Source organism: Triturus cristatus, chromosome 12 (genome assembly GCF_964204655.1).
Source record: "Triturus cristatus chromosome 12, aTriCri1.1, whole genome shotgun sequence".
Classification (NCBI taxonomy): domain Eukaryota; kingdom Metazoa; phylum Chordata; class Amphibia; order Caudata; family Salamandridae; genus Triturus; species Triturus cristatus.
In genome coordinates this window covers 308,532,329-308,555,690 of record NC_140595.1, presented here as the reverse complement: position 1 = coordinate 308,555,690, position 23,362 = coordinate 308,532,329, and the positions used below count along the sequence as shown (strand labels likewise).

At 42.9% G+C, this 23,362-nt stretch overlaps 1 protein-coding gene across 2 annotated transcripts in view; it reads right to left on the bottom strand.

The window, feature by feature from the left end:
- The window catches only part of CPNE2 (copine 2), an 816,058-nt gene that overhangs the window by 155,891 nt on the left and 636,805 nt on the right, over positions 1–23,362 (bottom strand). For both annotated transcript variants that reach the window (XM_085639480.1, XM_085639479.1), the window contains exons 12-13: positions 18,853–18,907; positions 10,796–10,847 (exon numbers count right to left, since the gene is read on the bottom strand). In XM_085639480.1, the coding sequence (XP_085495606.1) occupies positions 10,796–10,847; positions 18,853–18,907 (107 nt within the window). The remainder of the gene's footprint in view (positions 1–10,795; positions 10,848–18,852; positions 18,908–23,362) is intronic.

The following is a 23,362-nucleotide window of genomic DNA, read 5'->3' as shown; positions in this document are numbered from 1 at the left end:
TTTGGTGCCCCTCGTGGTGGGTGATAGAAGCTGTCACAAACCTGTTCACCCGCTAGCCTCTGTTTTTCCCCTATCATTTTGGCGCGCCACCTATAAAGGAGGAGGGGAGCAATAAAAACTATGGGTTGCCCCCCAAAAATTGGCCACAATCCATGTTATTCTGTGCCCCCATCACCCTTTATAATGCACCCCAAACCCCTTTTACTACTGCTTCCCCAAATTTTACTGCCCCCCCCAAAATCCGAGAAGGAAGGGGAAGCAGTAAAAAAGATTTTGGGGTTCCCCACCATAACTCCCATCCTATATAATCACCGCATCTTTGGGCTAGGGAACTACATCATGAGTGTCCACATTTGGCCCCACTCTGCTCTCATCCCTCCGCTCTCCTCTGAATTGTCCCAGGCTTCACCTCCACCTATGACCACTTCTTAGCCCATGGACCCCACCCACCCTTTCTCTCCTCCTACACCTGTTCTCCATGTCGCTGTTCGCTGGCCCTACCCATCCTGCCTAGGCTCATCCTACATCCCCACCTCACTGAAGAGCTGTTCCCCTTGTTTCACCTGTCACTGTCCCCCCAGCAGGATCATAATCTCCTACATAGTAACTGTGTATAAATTCCATTCCTGACATCATACTAAGTCCGACGCTGGCACAGCAAGGTAGAACCCCTGTGGATACCTTAGGGTATATAAAAACCAAAATCACATAAGGAGAGGAGATTACGACTTCCATGCCGACACACTGACGCGAGATGCTGAGGTTTCTGTATAATGATACTCCAGCTCGCAGTGGTCTGACATCCCTCGCGGGGTGTTCAGCTCGAGACCAGAACAGGGTTCCGTAGGCTAACATCAGGTAATGGGGTTGGCTTCATCCAATAGGGATTCTTGGCTTTACACCTACTCACATGCTAGGTACACTTAGATACATCTAGTTAGGGTGCATCGTAGGGGTATGCATTTTATTGCCACGTATTTTATATACTCGCCTATATTTATGATTTTAGCAAAATGGGAGGAACCCATCATCTGTTTATTTCTTAGTGCTGCTACTCATTTATATATGCTTCTGTCTACTAGTGATTTCAGTGCACTTATTTTACGCTAGAATAACAACTGTTCAATAAATACTTATTGAAAACGTCCCACCCGTTTATACTGTATATCTCTCAGAGAACTAGTGAGCACGAGTGACTGAGCGAAAAGTAAGTTACTGTTTCCACAGTCTTGCGGGATCAGGGTTGTCATGTTCGATAGTTGCGAAGAACTTTTCTCTCCTTGGTAAGAGGAGTTATAGTGGCATTGCGAGCTAACTGGTACACTGGCCAAAATACCTGGTGGGGGTGTCTGGAATCAGTCTGGACACCAGTCCCACAGTGTATGTTGTCTAAATGCGCAGATCCTATATAGGTCCTATAGGAACTACTTAACACCTCATTACCCCTCAAATTCTCTCTCCATGTTCCCCAGCTTTGGTATTGCACCAACCATGTTTCAATCCTTTGAGTGACCACAAACACCTGTCCTACATGCCCTACATTTACATTCTGTGAGTAACCCAGCTGCTTCTGTCACTGTACAGTCTCCAGTGACCAGTTCGATACACATTGTTTGGGTATACAGACACTTACCACTCTGTACAGCACCTCTCAGCACACCCAGGCTACACTTCTTTAAATCATAAGTACATGATCTGCTTTACAGTAAGGCCTGGCCTATCCTCTGTGGATCATACCCAACGTAAAGAGGACAAATAAATTGAAGATTCCGTTAAACTCTCAACAGACACTGTCAATCCATGCACTGCTGCCTATTTGCATGCCATCATTATTATCTATGACCCATCCAACCAATGGCCACAGGCACCCTTTCCCTGCCTCATTCGTCTGCTCCACTGCCCCCCTTTATCTAGCAAATCTTAGTGCTCTCAGATTTCATAGCGGGAATCTCTATACCGTCTGTTTTCAATAACATTTTCCCAAGGTTCCCTATAACATGGAGGGGAGGCAGTAAAATCTTGGGGAGCCCCGCCTGAAAAAATACCACCCCATGCTCCTTGTACCTTTAAATACCATATCCGCAGTAGGATTCTATGGTGCCCCTCGTGGTTGGTAATAGGAGCTGTCCCAAACCTGTTCACCCCCTAGCATCCCTTTTGCCCTTATCCTTTTTTTGGCGCAACCCATAAAGGAGGAGGGGCGCAATAAAAACTTTGAGTAGCCCCCCAAACATTGCCCAGAATCCATGTCATTCTGTGCCCCATCACCCTTTATATCGCACCCCAAACCCCTTTTAATACTACTTCCTCAAACTTGACTGCCAAATTTGAGGAGGTGCAGTAAAAAAGATTTTGGGATTCCCCACCATAACTCCCATCCTATATAATCACCTCATCTTTGGGCTAGGGAACTACAGAATGAGTGCCCACGTTTGGCCCCACTCTGCTCTCATCACTTCTCTTTTCCCTTGACTTGCCTCAGGTATCTCTCCTTCTAAGCCCCTCGGACCCCACCCACTCTTGCTCTCCTCCTACACCTGTTCTCTGGCCCTACCCATCCTGCCTAGGCTCCTCCTACATCCCCTCCTCGCTCTATTCTCCACCTCACTCAAGACCTGTTCCCCTTGTTTCACCTGTCACTATCACTTGCCTCACACATGTTACTTACCAACCACTCTGCTATCCACCAGTCGTCAGGCATGACACCAAGCTTATGCCACACACACACGCACGCACACGCACACACACACTCTCTCTCTCTAATAATACATTGATAATATTAATAGCAAGATAACTATGGCGGCTAATGCACTTGCTGAAGAGATACGTGTTTTGCCTACGTAGTAACAGTTTTGACTCAAAAGTAGCTTAAAGGGTTAATGTGCCCGACGCCGACCATAATGTGTAGCATACAGATCACAGATTTTTATATTTGTAGATAGCTCAGAGGGTGTGCTAAACTTTAAATCCTAACTTTGTGTTTCTCCAGACCAAGCATTTTAAACATACAATGATTACCAGTAATGACTTCTACTCCTTGTAGCCCTCTCTGTCTTGTGTAACATTTCCTGCACATTAATTTACACACTTGTATGATTTATTGCCTCTGTATAAAATGTGTGTGGTGTAAGGTGCCCACGCAACCTGCACGGGGACTAATAGTGCTATAAAATAAATTTAATTTAAAAAACAAATAAGACTAATAAAATGACATTCTTACATGGAATGCATATCTCTTACAATGGGGATTAGTAGAAAAGTCAAAAACCTGCTAAGATCATACTTTCTCTTAAGCACTTATAAAGTGATAGCAAGCTGAATGCTGAGTGCCTTTGTTTCCCTGCATTGCATTGGCATCTGAGTTAAAGTTAAACTTCAAATAGTACTCAGCCAGGATGAGACTCCAACAAAAGGAGGGCTGAGGGCCCTTTTAATCAGACCTCTGGTTTGGGCACAGGGAAAATTGAAAATATGGTAGCCTCTTCACGGCCTGCATGTTGCTGCTCCCACCGGAAAACAGACAATGTGCGGCGGGCGCTGCTGAATGGGTCCCAGTGTTGACATACTACACGGAGGCAAATTCAGCATATTTTACTGGCACCTGCCTCGATCTGGCTTACTAATAGCTACCAGATCCGGCAGGATCCCTTTCCATCCTACACTAGGTACAGGGGTATATTCCAGCGATTGTTGTCTCACTTCTGCTGTTGTAAGCTGTGCAAAACAGCCAGAGGCATAGTGTGGATTGCCAACGCCTGGGGAAAGGCAAGTATCCTTCTACTTTTCTTTAAACATTTTGCTCCCCTAAAAATGTTGCGCCCAGGGCAACTGCCCCTGTGGCCCCGCCTATGCTCCACCACTGAAAACAGCTGTTATTGAGAGTGTCTTGGGGGGCAGAAATGCATCATGAAAGGCCCTGTGAGGTGTTGGAGGGGAGGTGACCAAGGGTTTCCACTGTTTATTCAGGGTGCTGGAGAAGAGGTCCATGGTTACCTAGCAGGATGTAAGTTGGCAGAGGGGCGGGGATAAACTATTGTTTGTACTTATGAGCCAATGCTGCTGGGCTACAGTGATCTTGGGATCTATGACACAGTTCCTCTAATTGGTTGAGGAAGGGTGTGTGGGGCCTTGGATAGCCATGCTCTAACCACTGCGATTTGGGTAGTGGTGAGTGAGTTTGTCCATACAATGGTTCCAGTGTGTGAAGGGGGTATAAGTCTCTCTTTGTTAGGTGTTCAGTCAGAGGTTTCAGTCTAGCGAAAGCGTCCATGCTTCAGATGTTTATAAGGAGGGTGGGGAGGACAAGGTGTACTATTGGCATGTTGGGGCAGACAGGATGTGGCTGATTATTTTAAATAGCGCTTCAGGCCTGATTTGTGCTGCTGTAAGCACTCTACATTGCCGCTGTTATTTTAAGTGCTTAAAATGGCAAAAGTGCAGCATGAAACACTGTATAAAATATATGTTGTTGGATGGGACGGAGGTGGCCAAGTAGTGGCGCAGCTGATTGGGCTGCTGGAGTCTGTTCACAACACACTGCTGCATGAAGGGGTGGAACAGGCGTTGCAGGTACCTTGTAGGGAAGAGCCATCAGCTTTATCGTTTGGCAATGGGTGGATGCATTTACTTGTGAAATGTGCCACTGTGTGCAGCGGAGTGCAGCCCTGCTGAAAAACGATTGGCTATATTGAAGTGTTTTCCTTTAAATGCACACACTTGTCCCACTCACCACCCACCAGTGGCTGCTGGGGCTCCTCATATGGCCTGCCTCACAGAGGCTCGCTGACTGACACTCTCACTCAGAGCCAAAGTGATCATGGCAGTGCCACTCACAGAAGTCAGTGGTGGTGGAGGTGGACCTGAGCCTAGAAGCCTTGAGACTCCTCCATGGATCTGGGTCCAGACTCCCACTGGCCTACCTCTCTGCCTGGTCTGGGCTTCCTCTACTGACACTCACTCAAAGCTTGCTGGCTCTGGAATCAGCTTGCGGTCAGTGCAGTGAGAGACAAGTCTGCAAACACCACACGTAAGGGGAGAGTAGTCTGAACTAGACTGACGGGCCTCCAACCAAAGACCCCTAGGCATTGATGTCAATAATGATACAGGTAGTTACATTAAGGAACACGCGATTGCACAGGAATCTTAATGTAACTACTTGTAACATTATTGTTTAGACAAATACGAAGAGGGTGAAGGCTATATTACCGCACCTGACAAATGAATAGTGTTGTTTAACATAAACTTGAATAGTGCAACGAACCGAGGAACACTACCCTCTGAGCTCCTCAATCAGGACAAAGTCCTTTCAGAACATACATACAAAAGGGTTCAGCACTATTTAGAAAGAGTCCATAATGTTTGAAGGAATTTCCAAGAAGTCACATTGATTTTCAAAGCAATTCTTTTCTTTATTTTGATCTTTTCACAGGCATGAAATATCACAGCCTTGATAGCACAAGAAAGCCATAGCCGACGCGTTTCGTCTCCTGCAAGGAGACTTCTTCAGGGCAAACACGAGATCTATTGAATGAAGTTACATCAATTTAAGAAAACGTTATATAGAGACCTTCAGTCAGTATAGGATAATACCCAAAGAGCGGTCTCAAGCGATTAGTAATCGCTCGAGACCGCTGTAAGAAGAGCACGGGCTACCATGCCGCTCTGGCACTGAGCTGAGTGGAAGACTTAAAGAAGTTTTCGCCCTAAATTTTACTAATTCACGAGTGTTACCGATAACACAGTCAGAGATACATATATCTTTGGGTATTATCCTATACTGACTGAAGGTCTCTATATAACGTTTTCTTAAATTGATGTAACTTGTAACATTATTGTTTGTGATCTAGTGACAGATTGCTACTGCCTCAGGCCTGGGGGAGGGGCATGGATGTGTGGCTGGCCTAGAGGGGGAGGGGGGCAAGCTGCGTAGGATCTGGCCCTGAGGCCAGGGCCGGACTGGCCGTAGCAGGCACCTGGCATTTTCCCAGGAGACAGGAAGGGTGGGGGCAGGATTTTACAGCTGTAGGGGCCGGTTTTGCAGCTGTGCTGCAATATTGGCCTCCACTGAAAAGAGCAGCAGTGCTTTAAACTGGCAGCCTCCTCCCCCCTGAGAGCTGGTCAGGGCTGCTTTGGGTTCCCGGTCCGGCCCTGCCTGAGGCAGGCAGAGAGGGAAAGAGAGAGAGTAGAGCAGCCAGCCCAGGGACAGACTGCAAACTCATGATGTTCTCTAAGGGAAGGGCGTGATGCCTTGTGTGCCTTTAGCGCAGCCAGAGACACAAGGCCCAATTTAGCCTAAAATTAAGTTAACAGCCAGATGAATTTCTGTTATCCACAAATGGGAAACATATCACCCAATTGTGTAGGAAATGGCCTAATCTGGCAATAATGACTACATGGCAACCTTCCCCAAGCTTGGTGCCCAGTGCTGCAGCACCGGTTGCACAGCTCTAAAGCTGACACTACAGAGAAAGGACTCACAACGGCTGAGGCAGACATGCCTATGACTTTTTGCACACAAAAACATTTTCTCTAAGCCAGAGGTTCTTTAACCCGGGGGTCCGTGACTGATTGAAAAGTAAATAATATTACCAGATTATTACAATATATACACATAAAAAAGCAGAATGTAAACTGAAAATGTCGAAACACTCTGTAAATATGAAAGAATTTGAAATTGGAAGATAAAAATGAGATTAGTATCCTTAGCTTGATTCGTGGGAGCAGTGCAAGGACAGCACACAGTGGTATGAACAACTGGAGGCCTCAATTGAAGCACTAATGTGCGCTGTCTAAATGAGGGGCTACATCAGGAGCAAAAATAAAAAGACAATGTGATATCCTAAGCTCTAGCCTTTTGCTTTGTCTTTTAGAAATGAAGTCAGATTTTAAAATGCTTCAAATCTCCTGTTAAAATTACAATTTCGAATTTTGTATAGTTTTTTGTTTGTGAATTAAAAATAATATTGAACAATTTGTTTATTTGTTTGATGTACACTTATTTCTATAATTATGTGTATTTTTTGAGGTTCAAATTGTAGCTAGTGCTTGGGCCAGGGTCCCCATCTTTCAATAGTGATCCAGTGGGGGTCTACAGAAGTCAAAAGGTTCAGAACCACAGCTCTACACTGAAAGCCCCAATAAGGCGCGGCCGCTACAGGTAAGAGCGGTGGGGCGTCGACAGGATAGGGAAATTAAGATAAATAAATAAATAAAACCACTTACCTTGCGCTCGCCGCATCGCAGAGTCAGCGATGTGGCGAGTGTGAGGTAAGTGTTTAAATTTTTTTTTATTTTCCCTATCCTGTCTGTCGACTCCCGCCCTGCCCTGCCCTGCCCCGCCACTCTTACTTGTACCGGCTGCGCCTGGCCCTAATTACAGTTAAGGGCCTCATTTAGAGTCTGGCGGAAGGATACTCTGACACAAACAGATATCAAGGGCGCCTTATTACAAATTCCATAGAATACAATGCACTTGTATTCAGACAGAAGGGAAACTAGTCACATTTGTGATGGAGTAACCTGTCTGCCAACTCGGAATCAGGTGGTTAGAGCCTAATTGCATTTCAAGTGCAAGTTTTACCAGAAAGGGTATTCCATGTCGGGTTGTATTGGCCCATGCACCGATTGTATATGTGTTATTTGCGCACGTGTAAATTCCATACCCCATGCTATTTGCAAACGCATTTTCTAAGTCCTTCGAGGACTATAATAGGGACATTTGTACAGCCTGAAAGCCTAGGTTTCCCACAGCACTGTGCCCAGATTAGACGCCCTAGAAAGGGCCCTACAATGGTTGGAACTGGTATATGAACAGACAGGCAATAATATACTGCTGTGGGAGCCGAGGTCTGGACTGGAGACATTTTGGGAGGGAGTTAAACACAGTTTTGCATGCTTGATCAGGAAGCTGGCACAGGGAAATGGAGAGATCTAGGGACTCATTGGCCTGACTGCTGAAACATTAGATACACAGATGATACACTACTAAAGTTAACATCTTGAGTATTGTGCTAATAGTGAGTTATGGTGGTATATTGAAGTATGTGTGGATTACTAGTGAGCACTATACATTGTTGAAATGAGTTGACTAATACACCGGATTAAACAACTTCTAGGCATGGTGGCCCGGCCTTGGACAGGAAGGGAAATGCATGAGCAACTTTTTCAGTAGCAAAGGTAACTGGACACTTTCTCACTGCCGAAGGGGTAAGACCTCAAGTTCTGATAAATTGAACAGAAAATTTGCGAAGATTTTTTTTTCTCATTCCACAATTGAAGACCAAGTTTGAATGGAATGACTGATAGGAGTAATGTGATGGCCACGACCAGGAAAACTTTGAGATTCTTACTTAAACGGGTAAGCGGGAAGGCTCTTGTAGTTCCTGTAGACCCAAATGTTTGATAATCTTTGATAGCAAGATCTTGGCTAAAGTCCTGGCCATAGGCTTCTCCCATTAATGCCACTCTTGATTTTGCCAGACCAGAGTGTTTTTTTGCTAGGGCTGTCACTTTGGATATTCTTAGAAGGGTTTTGCACTTCTTCGTCTGGTGAATACAGATATATCTCCGTGGTTGCGAAGTCTGATGCAGAGAGGGTAGTTGATTTGGTTGAGTACCCATATTTGTTTTAGGTTTTGTAATCTTAAATGATATCATGGCTAGGGTCCAACATAGTAACATTGGAGATGTTTGAGCTACACTGTGGAACTAGACAAGCCTATCCCCTGCCCCCGCTTCTGTTTGTGGTTGTAATGGAACCTCCACCAAGCATACTGATGAAAGAGCATCTTCATAAGGACATCAGGTTCTAAGAGTGCAATACCTGTTTGAATACACTAATGATATACTGCTATACGTTAAAAGTCCAGAGGTTAATCTGCACCCACCGCTTGAGGCAATGATGAAGTGCGGCCAGCAATCAGGATGAGTATAAATTAAATACGTCTGAGTTGATGCAGCGGACTAAGAGTATGACAAAGGAGTCATTAGTTTCTTAAGGGAACGTTTTAAAGACCATCAGCTGTTAAAAACACATAAATTGTTGTCTAAAGTAATCACACACAAAGGCATTTACCACACAAACAACAGGTCATCAATTTGAAATTTCATTTCTCAATATTAATATCTGGAAATAGTGCCCGAAGTGAATAGGTGACGGCACAGTGCTGAGGTGAGACACATGTGCAAAACGGTGAGAGAGGGAAGGCAAAAAGGAGATATAATTCTGTGGCTACTCTATTTTTGTGGGGGATCACAGGTGGGTATCTAGTGCCCACTTTCCTGCTAACTACCTCTATCGAGGGGTATCATGAATGCAGTCCCAAACTGAAAAAGAGTGAGGTTTCAACACGAAATAGGTGATTTCAAGGTGTCTTCATCAGGACAGGAGACTATAGTTTAGCAACCCAAAGTGCTTTAGGAGGCAAGCAAAGAACATATCAAAAGAGTATATATTATCCTCATTCCATATCTTCTGTGCGGATGATGATCTATAAATTGCCTTCACTCTTATGAGCAATATTATTGATGGCGAATATTTCAAAACTGGAAATTCATATAATTTACAGAATGGTTGTTTGCCTGTGAACAATTACTTAACTTTCTACACAAATCTCCTTTAAAAGAAAAAAAAACTACTGTGTTGGTGAACATGGTTTACATTATAAAATATGTAAATTTTAAATAGTGCTTTCCTGCCAACATTGGATGGCAGGATGAGGAAGTCCGTGGGTGTGGGTGGTGTGTACGAGTATTCATGTATGTCCCTGTATGCTGTGTGTAGATATTTTTAAAAGATTTAGGTGGCTGTCAATGGCATCCAGCCATGATTACAACAATGACATAACACACGCAGAAAACACCCATGTTTACAATAACACTTGAACATTCTAACGAATTGTAGTAACTTAATTTCACATCATATGACTGGTTTATGGTAGTATCAAAGGAGAAAAGACAGGATGCGACATGAGTACAGATAGTCCCTATGACTCAAGGTAGTTCTCAAGTGGGGGGCCCATCACAAGTTAGGTGGTTTTCTGCCCTGTATTCCACCTTGTCCTGAAGTTGCTGGTATCTCTAGAGTTAGGGGCAGAAAAACTTCAGATTATGGGATTATATGCTTTAAAATACAGGAATGTGTATTTACGTACATGTTCCTACATATTTTAGCCAAGTATTTTGCCTGGAATCTTAGACTGATAAAATATTTGTGATCTATGGTGTTCCTACAGATCTCATAACTCTGATGGGATCAGTAACTGCTGCTACTGGCCCCATCGGGTTAGGCGAATACTGTGAAAGAGGACGTGATGCTATTCAACATATTAGTTTATTGAATAAAAATAGCTGTGTGTAAATTAAAGATTATCTAGCTATCCAGGCACTTTAAATGAGTTCTTCAACAGTCACAACTATGTTTTTATTAATGATAAATGCTATGGATGCTCTTATTGCACTTACCGTTAGATCGGTGAGACTCCCGAAAAGCAGTATAGTATACCTTTCTTAGTGGAGGACAAATTGTGCAGTATGCATTACATATTCTTTGTTTATCATTTGCACCATTTTATTGGACCACCAAATACATTTTATCAATTGGATGCGCAACCACTAACCTTTACTTGTTTATCCAGTTATTTTGTACTGAAATATTTCACTGCATTAGTTTTACTGTACATTGTTTCAATATACCCTACATGAATGGAGAATTTCAAGCCTACAATATAGCTCCCCTAACAACAGACTTCTAGCAATGAGAGCAATACGTGGTATAAATACATGCAAGGCAACCTACCTGAACAAAAAGGGTTGGTAGGATTAAAATTGATGGCAAATTCGTGTGATACCTAGAAAAAGGAAGGATCAAAGAGTCAAAACAAATTTTGGTCAAATATCATCTTTGCAAAAGACAAAGGCGAACAATATTAAAGAAATTCAAACATTGAATGCACTGGATTGTCCTTTACTGATCCAGCTGTTATCAGCATATTTTATCTTAAAATAACAAAGATGGATCTTGTCAAAAGCACGACCTATACATTATTTGCATGACACTTGACAAGTCACTCTGGTCTCCAGTCATCTGATCACCCACCGAATCCTGAAACGGGTAATGGAAACTGCAGAATTCTGACTTTCCAGAGCCTCATACTGTGGAAAGTCTTAAGCCCAAGAGTAAGTGCAGAACCAAGCTCTATGTACTTCAGGATGATCCTGAAAACAGAACTGTTCTAGGGTGCCTATAACTGGCCAGAAGAATTGAAAATGAAATTGAGGCAGAAGCTTATAGGACAAGAGCCGCACACTCGCTCCAGCAGACTCCTCTCCTCATAATGTACAGACCCTTGGACGCTTGCACACCCACAGCACTCTGAAGTGAGCAGAAGATGTGCAATGCTTTAGGAAATTTCTCACTAAATAAATACAAGTTTGTGCTGAGAAAAAGATGTCACTGCAGTTTGTGTCTGAAAATTCACATTAGGTTCCTTCCTTGAAAGCTAAACGCAGAAATGAGGCAGTTGTCAACTAAAATCCATTTGCCTTAATGGGCCATTTATGGAGTTTTTAGTGTTATTTGTTTTCAACATGTTGAATTATAAAAGCATATGAATGTGTCCAGACGGTGATGGAGTTTCAAAACCGAAAAGCAGCGACCATAAAGTTATAACATAAAAGTCATCTTTGGTTCATAAAATGATGAAGAGAAAAAAGGTAGATGCATTCCCAATAATGATCTTCCTCTTCTCCAGTTAGGAACTGAACTCTTGAGGGAATAGATTAGTGGAACAAATTATGTTATTTTACGGATGTAGTATACAATCATTGGCAAAGACAACAGGTCTGGCTTTTTTTTCCGTTAAAGTGCTGATTTATTGAGTGGCGCTTCTGCTTGCATGTTCATGTGGGTGAAAGCGGAAATTAGTGAAATTGTACATGAATGGATGGATGAGCAATTGGGTGCATGGATGGGTGGATGACTGAGTGAATACACGAGTGAGTGCATGGTTGAATGGGTGACTAAATACATGGATAGATGGCTCACAAACGAGAGGATGGGTGAGTGTATGGATGAATGGGTAATTCGATGGGTGAGTGCATGGATGACTACAATTATATTGGGGCAGGAGGCTGTTCTCCACTCATGCCATTGCAGCTCAATCATGCATGCACTCACATATTCATCCATATAGACATTCAGTCACTTACCCATTCAAAAATCACTCACTCACATAACCCCCACATTCAGTTAAGCTGGGTCCGGTATCTCAGTGGACTAATTCACTGACTCCTGGACTCTATGTTTGACTACTGTCACAGAGTTGAAACCTGTTGGATGTATGCTGCTTTTCATCCTTCTGAGGTCAATAAAAGGAGCACTACTGTGTAGGGTACCAACTCAAATCAGTTATTCACCTGCCTTCAATTACTAATCAGGCTTTGCCAATGCATGTTTTTGTTTAGGGAAAAAGCTTTGTCTGCATGTGACCTACAAAGGACCCATGAAGAAGCGAAAAGAAAGGAGCAAAAATCTTAAAGAAAATAGACTGCCTACTAAAGCATGCTTACTTAGTACTAAAAGCAACCTTTCCAGTTTGACACTTCTCTGTGCACACTCACACGTGTATGCTTGGCATGAATTTAAACAAACCACTCCAGTGCAACAGCACTAACCTCCCCATGCTCTCTGTTGCCTTCCTATCGTGAACCAAATTCAATCTTCATAGTAGAGACACTAAGCAATGCATGTTCACTGACAACATATGTCTTAAGCTACTTCCCTTTAGTGTGCCAACGACCGACATTAACACACTAAAACGGCATATACAATAAAAACAGTTCACTAGCACATGCTCAAAGTGGACATACTAATCATCAGCCCGTGCTTAAAAATGCAAATTAGGGACTGCTGACCAGCCAAACAAGCAGCAATCTGCAGCATGAGCGCATTTGTAGCAGCAGAGACTTGTTACCAAATGCTGAAATGGGAAGCACTAATTGCGAGCACACACTCAGAGATAAAGTTAAGCATTAGACTTGAGCAGCCCTTGAGTATTTGCAGATCAGTTCAGTCGGACTTGTGGGCATGCTGATTTCACAAGGCATCCTTTTGCTTTAGGTATTTGTCAACTGTTCGTGTTTATTCACTTATTGTACGAACCAGTGACAATGAACCAAAAAGGTGGACTCGTACAACTTCCGACCTCGACCACTACATGTTCCCTTACACTATATTTCTAGTGCCATTTCCCTTCACTCTGCCCTGCTAAATACGGCCAAAATGCCCTTCCCGTTGGACCCGACTGTCAAGGCAGTAATGCTTAGGGAATGTGTGCACGTGTTAAATGGTAGCGGCAGTTTCAGTCGATAACCTTTCAAGTATTGCCCGGCGGTAATCGCCTCTCATACCACTCGATAATTTACCAATGAAAGAGGCAGGCGCCGGAGACTGGAAGGCAGGAAACAAAGTTTTATTCCGTCGGAGCAGAACACATCAGATCAGACAGCAAGGTATCGTCACGAGGTGCTCTAACTGCATCTCTGAGACCTGGTCTCTTATACACAGGTTTATTGCTTTATTACACATAGTACATTCTTGAGATTCCCTTGATGCATGAGAGAACATCCCCTGAAGCCCCGGCTCAGATCCGATCCCACACATAGCTACAGTAGAAGTTCCCACCTTACCCGCAGTAGGAGATGGCTATCGCGCAGCAGGGTATTCCGCCAATTCCCGGGGGTGTGTGTGACCGGTCGGGTCTCAGGGGGTAGGGGCTTTGATCTACTGTAATCCCTTTGATGTGGGGTGTTTCCCTTACAGTAGGGGCAATAAACTGCATCCGCAGGGCTAGGTGATGGCCTGGGACCAGTTCGGACAATGGGGCGCAGAGGAAGGGGGTTATCAAAGGAGAGGCATGACCATGTATGGGATGTCGGTCGGATGTGGTTCCGTAGCAGGGTCGCGCAGGAGGAGAGGGTTTATGGCCCGTGTATGAGAGAGCGGGGGCGGCCGGCGCGCGGGGGATGCTCGCAGCGCCAGGGGAAAGCGCTGGCGATCGAGAATGAGCGGGGAGAGAGTGGGGTGCCTAAAATGGCGGCCGTGCATTCGCTGTGCGTGGCGCTGGGGAGAGGCAAGATGGCGCAGATAATGTTCAGTTTGCAAGCTAAATTTCCACACACGGATGCACACGTGGCAGCATGACAAGTACCCAGTACAGGCACTCCACAGGCTAATGCAGTGGTAGCGGTTTTTGCCCTAGTTGAATGGGCTCTCAACCTTTCTTGAGGCTGCTTTATGGCCATCACATAGCAGATCTTCAAACAGAGGACAATCCATCGGAACAAAGTTAATTTCTGCATTGCTTTGTTTATCTTCGCCCCAGAGAACCCCACAAAGACCTTATCATCCACCGGATAGTCTTTGGTGCGATCAATATGAAAGCAGAGTGCTCTTTTGGGGTCCAAACAATGGAGTCTCTCCTTCTCTGAGTTGTGAAGTGGGGCAAAGAATATTGGAAGAGTGATGGACTCCCCAACGTGAAAGGAAGTCACAAATAACAGGAGAAAGGCCGCCCTACTCCTCAGCACCAGTTAGAGTGGAAAGAAGGTGCAGTAGGGCAGTTGGACAGACAGAGCTTGAAGCTCGCTTATGCGACATGCTGAGGTAATTAACGGTCTTCAGTCAGGAGACATACGGAACAGCTGTGCAGCTGCTCGAAATGAGTACACATAAGGAAAGTAAGGACCAAATTAAGTGCCTACTGTAGCATCACAAAACGTTTAGGAGGAAAGATGTAACCCAAACATTTGAGAAACCACATCACAACAGGTGATTTGAACAAGGACTGTTGGTCCGGTTATCGCAAAAAGGCCAAAGGGGTCGACAAATAACCTTTAACAGAGCACACAGCAAGTCCTTAATGGGCTAAAGACAGAACAAACACTAACACATTCAAATGTTTAGCTTTTAATGGGTCCGTGTTATGGTTGATAAACCAAGCCACAAACTTGCCCCAGTGTCCATCGTAAACAGATTTTGTAGATGGAGGTATGGCCGTTAGGATGACATCCTCTAATTTGGAAGGTAGATTGAATTCAGCCAACTACTTCCACTCAGTCTCCATGTGTAGAGGTGTAGATTGCACAGGCCTGGGTGCAAGACCTTGTCCTGCTGCTCTGTGTCAGAAGATCCACCAGAAGCATTAGACTAATCGGTGGACAGATGCTCATGGCCAAAAGCTCTTGGTACCACAGTCTCCTGTCTCCATTCAGAGCCACCAGGATGATATGGGCCAGGTCATTCTTGATCTTCTTCAGAACTTGGGGCAAAAGAGCTAGCGACAGAAAGGCATACAGAAGTCCCATGCATCACTTTAGGCAGAATACAGCTCCGAGATACAGCCTTCTTGGATACGCCAATGTACAAAAGTGTTGATACAGTGCTTACACTTTCTTGGATGTGGAGATGAGATCAAGCCAGGGCTTTCCCTATATCTGGAAGACGCCCCTTGCCACCTTCGGGTGTATCTGCCATTCATGATCTGCTCGGTGTCACTGGCCGAGTTTGTCCATATTGGCGTTTAAAGATCCCATCAGGTGCTGTATGATCAGGGAGATGCCCTGATGATTGAGGCAGTTCTGGAGGCACAGGGCCTCTTGGCACAGAACCAAGGAACCCACCCCACCACTGCTTATTGCAATACCACATGGTGGTGGTGTTGTTCCTAGGACCTGAAACAGCCTCCCCTTGATGGATGGAAGAAAGGCATTCAACGGCAAGCGAATGACCTGCAACAGCGGCAGGTCGATGTGGAGATGGGTCTGAGCCAGAAAATAGACTCCTCTGATCACCACCGCTCCTATATGGCAACCACAACACAACAGTAACTTGTCTGTCAGCTCTGGGTGGGGAAAGGGGAAAGGGGTCTGCCGCTGGTCCAACTGCAGATGAACAGCCACCACTGCAGAACTTTACAGAACTTTTGCAGTCTCCCCTGAAACCTGAATGGAATCTGACAGGTTCCCTTGGTGCTTGGCCCACTGAGACTTCAGCTCCTACTGCAGAGCTCACTTATGCCATCTGGCATGGTTGACAAGCCGGGTTCAGGAGATCAGAAGTCTGAGAATCCTCAGGGCCATCTTAACTGAGACTAAAGGCTGAGGCTCAAACAATGGGATGATAGCCCGAATGTCCTGGACTCTGTTTTGGAGGGAAGGCCCTAACATGCACTGCATCCAGGAGGGCTCAGATGGAAGGGAGCCTCTGCGAAGGAGTTACGTGTGACTTCTGCATGTTGATTGTGAACCCTAACAATGTAAAGAAGTTCACCATTGTCTGGAGGTGGTCCAGCTGGCATTGATGTTGCCTGCCGGATTCCCTACTGTGAAAGGACTGGGGTACCTGTTTTTAGAACAGAAGGCCTTAACGCTGTCTATAGGTGAAATCCTCAATGACGCCTTGGAAGGGGTAAATTGTTGAGGATACTGCAGAGTGGGTGTAGAAGGACTGTGGGAGGGTGCAATAGCTTGACTCCCCTTAAAGCACTCGAGGGTGGAGTTGGCATTCTTGCCTAAGAGGTGAGAAGTGTCAAAAGGTAAGTGTATGAGTGATGCCGGAACATTACCAAGAAGCCTGTGGATCCCATCCATGTGTGGTGCCGGAGCAGCACACTAGTGCCAACTGCTCTTTCTAAGCAGTCTATTTTGTCCAGGTCTGAATGGCAGACGTACATGACCACATCCTGGCCATCTTGAATGGGAGTTTCAAGATTGGCACAGCATTCTTTCAGGACTACTGGTAACAGCTAAGTAACCCAATTCCATAATGCTTGGGAGTTCTTCCCCAGCAAACAGCTGATGTTGACTGAGCTAACGGCAAGGCTAGTGGAAGGAAACATCTTGTTACCAAATTCTTTTGCATTTGCTGTCAGGGGAGTAGTGAGAACAGAATTGAGGATAACACCCTATACAAGTGGAGGCTTGTATTACTAGCCTCAAAGGAGTATATTGCTACGTGAGGATGGCAGGGACATCTGGAGCGGATTTGTGAAAATGTGCAACCGGTCTGATTAGAGTATTACAGGGGCAGCAAGAGCACTGCTAAATATTGATCATGTGATAGGCAAATGAAGCTTATTCTTCACCTTACCCAGAAATCACTGGAAATATGTTTAGATGTACATAAATAGAGATACAAATTACATATACGCATACTCTTTATGAAGCTATACCTGTAGACATTTTAAACCCACAAATTGTTTTCTATTATAGGCCACAACAATATTCAGACAAAAATGTTGTTTTGGAATAAAATGCAACACTGTACTGACATGGAGTAGCATAGGAATTACTACTAAATTTGTTTAATAACAAAATTGTAATATTTGTTTTTTGCCAATAATGGTTTGCCGCCATGCTTTGAAGAAGGCTTTTGATTCCGAGTACCCATAATGTCTTGGTATAATAGTCTAAAACTAACAGAGAGGTCTTATTTATGACTTGTGATTGGCAAACACTTTCAGATATTTTGTGGGTGTATGCATTATGAAAACCCTCTACCTGTATTTATGCTGAACATGACTTCTACAATCTTCCATTCCCTTTGTGTACGAAATGCAATATTTCTTCACACATGATTGAACCAACTAATTTAATTCCAATAGTTATTGGCATTGAGTAGGGATGGGTGATAAACTCTACTCCGCCTGCTGTATTGATTTGAGTTTTTACCCAATCCGTGCTCCCCTTGAAGTGCAGAGTACGGCAAAAGCTCCGCCAACTGCAACATGGTGGAGTTTTTCTCACATGCGGCTCACCAATGTTGGTGAGCGAGAAAAAACGAGTGATAGACCACCTCCCGGCGAGATTTATCAATGTGGGCGGTCGTGGCAGGTTTGCTACCGTTCGCATTGAGAAAGTTGCCGCTCGCGTTGCGAAAGCTGCCGCTTGAGTAGAAAAACTACTCAAGTGGCAGAAAGAAGCAGCACCCTGTGGCTATCCATGTATCTGTCTTCACACTTTTGAACTAGTTACAGATTATCTGACTGTAAACATTTTTGTTGTACAATTCAACTTATTTGCCATCTGAACATTGTGTTTAACAGCAAATGAAGAAGATGTCTAAATGACTTAGAAAGCGAATAGAATTCTGTAATAGTAAACCATTTGTTAGCCCAATAAACAATATCAACATCTGCAGTTTTGGGGATTTTTGACGTTGAGCATTTGCCATTATAATCTTTAAGAACACATCCAGACACACTGATTTTGTAAAACATTAAAAGTCACAGAGATTGAGGAAAATAGATTTTCTGAAAATATAGTAGCCAAATTAAAGAGTTTGTGAAGTGATGGCTTAATACAAGTAAAAGGAAGCACTGATTACAATACCAACTCCAGTAATCTTGATAATCTAGTACATACATACTATATATACCAAGAGATTCCTATTCAGTTACTAGTAAAACTGTGGTTTAGTTTTCATCTCATTTGCAAACTCACTGATTAATGTAATGTTTGCTTGGGGATATTGTTGTGTTTTGTTTCACAACTGTAAGAATAACATCAAATCAAATCTCTGAAACAACAGCTGTACATGTTTCAATTAAAGACTCACATTTGAGATTCTTGAGCAAATTTGCACAAAACATTTACTGAGCTACATGGCATCCCTGGCAGGTGCTACCTTTATGTCTGACATACAACAGTGATCCATCTGTTGTAGTCATCCGCAAGAGAATGAATTCAATCTATAATTGTTTATTGCAACACCTACATTCATATTATAGAAACATAGGTAGCCGGACTTGGGGTAGCATAATTAATAAACGTAATAAATAATAGTCAGTTGTTTACCTTCCAGTCGGGTGGTAACTGTGCACCAAATCCCAAAGCAGGAAACATTTTGTCTCTGAAAAGAAACAGGAAAATACACATATGATCACATTGTGTGAAAGAATATTTTGAATGTTAAGCTGGTCTACAGTTGGGTCCTGTTCCCTTAGTTGTATAACTAAACGTGATCCCTTCTGCACTACAGAATTGGAGGTGGTAGTTCAGGCTCTGGTCTGTTTGGCAACAAACTCAAACATTGGTTTATTGTCTAGGCTTCCTGAAGCCTATCTAATACCTTTCAAGGACTTCCAGTGATACCGTCTGATCAAGCATCCCAATCCATGATAATTTCAATTGTGCCCTTGGTGTCTAGACTTAATTTTAAGACTCTATACTCAATTTTGAGGCTATTCATTTAGGGTCACCTGTGCGTCTAGTAAATATATGGCGAATTTCTCAAATTCATGTGGCCCACAGGATATTGTAATCAGATTGCATCTGAAATGTATACTTTGAATCAGCAAAGGACAAGATAAAATTTTCATGCGATTTGTGCTCTGTAAACTGAGATTTATCAGATTTGACTCTTCAGGTCTGTCATTTTGATGTGTTCTAAATAGCAGATATTGCTATTACCCAATAATACAATGTAATGACCTCAGACAGATGGAAGGCGGAGTCTTCGTTGTCAGGATTTGCCATCTTTGCAATTCATGTGACAGTGAATAACATTTCCAAATACTATCTTTCATCATTACATTTACAACTTCTAGCACTGTACAGTTTGCTCCTCTCATGTTAACTAATAAAACAGTAAGTTAGAAACTATTTTGTTTATTTATTTATTGTGAGCAGCAACAATACCTCAACAAGAAATATATGCATAATAGTAGGAGCATATTAACAGCGTGGGCGATAACCATAAAAAGATGGTGGTTCAATTTATAAGTCTGGTTTATAAAATAAAAGTAAAGAATATAGTTGTTTATTTAATCATTCTTTTTTTTATGTTTTGTATTGAAACCACGTAAAGAGGAAATTTAAGTGCCCAAAATGCCTTCATCAATAGAGGAGAAAGCAAGAAAATGGTGAATATATTTGAAAATCCATCCTGTTGCAAATATTTTGAATTCTAGACTAGTCAAGACAAAGTTTATTTGGTTAATCGTAATTGGCCATAAAAGCACAATTAATAAATACATAAATTACAAATCCAAGTTTACCAACAAGAAAACAATAAATACATTGGCATTACAAATAAAATATCTTTAGATATAATAGGTTTTCAGTAACAAACAACAGACTTTAAAAACCACTTCGAAGCTAATCCATTGTGGGGAAACAGGAAAAAGTAAAAGGCAGGTCTATGTTAAAAGAAATCCTACAAATACAGCAAAATTCTATATTAAATAGTCATCACAAATCAAACATAGGATCTGAATAGCCACAATTTTCGATGACAAACAACAGACTTTAAAAGACAACCAGTGACATTCCAAACAAATACATTGGTGGGGGACTGTAAGAACTAAAAGGCAAGGTCTACATCGAAAGAAACCATATGATTTCAAGGCTGGAATTAATTAACATGTGTAAACTGTTTATAAAGCCCACGAAAAATACAAAATACAACAAGGTTGAAGTTTCATAACAAGTGAAAGTTAAAACTGTAGGCATGTCAGATTGATATTGTACCAAGGGGAATGATAAAAATGTCCTTATGCTGCCCAGCCGAAATATCATTAGGAGATTTCTCTACCAAACATTGCTCTCCCAGTTTAAATAGGGCTCGTAGGAGGGGAAAGAATGAATAATTACATACTCTTCAACTGACGATTTCAGCAATTCTACACTTTCTCTTCCATCACCCTCTTTTCCCAGTAGCATTTCTTTACACATTTTTTTAAATCTCTGGTGGTAATTTTTTCAGGTATGAAGAACAGGTCTAGTCTTCCTAGCTCAGTGGTCAGGTCAGGGTGTCAAGCGTAGTTCAGCCAGGGTATCTTATGACCGAATGCACAGTTCAAGCATTCCTCTATGGCATCTCTATAAAAACTGGCCTTTTTCATTTGCCTGCACAGATAACCATAACATTAACGGTGCCAGCTTGATGACAATAGTAACAGATTTTAGTCCCAGTTATTCGTGGAAGATAAAATGGAGAGTACTGGGAAGTATCCCTAAAAGTCTCCTACATAATCTATATCCTCTATCAGGAGAGAATCAGATGGACAATAACCCCAAACAGGAGCCCCATAAGTCAAAGTAGGGATACACTTCTTCTTGTGTATCACTAACACAGCTGGAATGGGCTTGGATTCAAATATATTAGCAACATTAAAGTGTCCCCATTGCCTGTGAAAATCTGCAGGCGCCAGTGCTCAAATGGGGCCACAATTACACCGGGAATCAAAGGAAATACTCCGATATGGGAAACTATAGACCCTTTCTGAGCGCCTACCCTTGACAAATATAGGTCTGATTTTTGATGGACCGTTCCCAACTCTATAATAAATATTTTGGTAAAGTGCATCTCTGAATTGAGACCATCCATAAATGTTACAAATGTATCAATCTGATTTTTAAGACACAAAGGGGTCAAGGAAAATCAAGACTGCATCATCCGCATTAATTAAGGCTGCTGTGTATCGAGTTTTCACTTTTGAGAGATTTCTACCATGGGACGTTAAATATACGTGGAACCTGTTAACATATGTTAGAAATAGGATGGGGCAAGCATGCAACCCTGCCTCACTCCATGTTCCAATTCAAAAGTGTTAGTGCATTACCTCTAGGGCCATAACGTACAGAGGCATTGACATCTTGATGAAGGGTGTGGAGAAAGTAAATAGGTTTTTGGTCCATGCCTATATTCTCTCGTATAGCCCAAAACATTGATCGAATAACCAGAGCAAAAGCTGAACTTAGGGTCATTAATGATAAGCAAAGTATCCCCCGCCTTTGCCACAATGTATTTATGAATGAATGAGTCTGGGTTAAGGTCCTGCTCTTGCATACCCAGGCCACCTCTAGAGCAGTACTGAACAGGTGCTATAAGGCCATAGGCCTCCTTCCAAGACATGATTCTCTGTAGGACTACATGTTTCAGAATTTTGACAGAGGAGTCCAATGTAGAAATTGGATGGTAACACCCTGGATCTGGTCTACCGCCCTTATTAAAAACAGGGACAGTGATAGCTGTGTGCCATGAGCTCGATAGCTTAGAGCGAGCAGCATAATTTAGGACATTAGTAATAGCGGGCACCCACAACTCAGGCCTAGACTTACATAGGTTCATCTGGACCCAATCCAGGCCTGGGGCTTTATTGCTAGGACTTTGAACGATGGTCAAATAATGTCCTCTAGTTTGAACGAGAGAATGAGAGGTGTACTATAAGCAATAACCTCCCGATAGGTAGAAGCTTGGGAATATAGACCATAGATTCATTTAAAATGCAATACACACTTGTCAGCTGGGATATTAGTACCTAGATTGCCATGCTGTGCAGTGAGAGATCATCAGAATTCACACTCTTCCAAAAACCACAATATCCTCCCAGCAAAGACATTGATTAATTTGTTCCGAGTATCCTTTCAAATGGCCTGCTTTCTTACTTTAACTGCCTGCTTTTATTCAGCTCTTAATAGAGAAATTACAACCCTGTTTCTATGAACTACTACCCAGTGCTAAAATGCGTATGCTCTCTCCCTTGAAGATGGCAAAACTTGCCTACCCCTGATTGGCACATTTAATTTACTGGTATTTCTCTAGTAAAATGGTACTACATTTACCCAGGGCCTGTAAATTAAATGCTACTAGAGGGCCTGCAGCACTCATTGTGCCACCAGCTGAAGTAGCCCTTTAAAACATGCCTCAGTCCAGCCATTGCAACCTGAAGTGCAGTTTTAAACTGCTAATTCGACCTGGCAAAATAAACATTTTGTCAGGCCTAAACTTTAATACATATTTCACCTCTGAGGTACGTTCTAAAGGCCGTAGGGCAGGGTGCATTGCATTTGAGAGTAGGACATGTGGGTTTAAGTTTTTAGATGTCCTGATAGTTAAAAAGTCCTGAATTTGTTTTTCATGACTCTAAGACTTATATCTCTCATTGGATAACATTGAGTTACCTTATTGCATTTAATAAGTGCTAACTTTTCATCGGGAGCCAGTAGAAATATCCCATTTACCTCAAATGGATTGTTGTTTAAAATAGTGTTTAATGGAAAAGTTGGATTTTAAGTCACAATTCTCAAAATGTTTATTTTAGAAATCTGGCATTTTTTGGTGCTAACCATTTGTGCCTTTTGCCAGTGTCCTGGGTCACATAAATGTGAAACGCTGTTTTGCTGGGGTTGGTGTATTCCTGCCAGACAGTGAGATATAGGTGTATGCAGTATGGACCATCCTGCCAGGATGACAGGGGACGGAGCTGAATTCCTTCCCCCCATACACATCAAAGGGCTTGCCTCCAGCCCACTCAAAGGAAACTGACACCAGCCTTTTGTCACCCCGGACTTCTTGGAGATT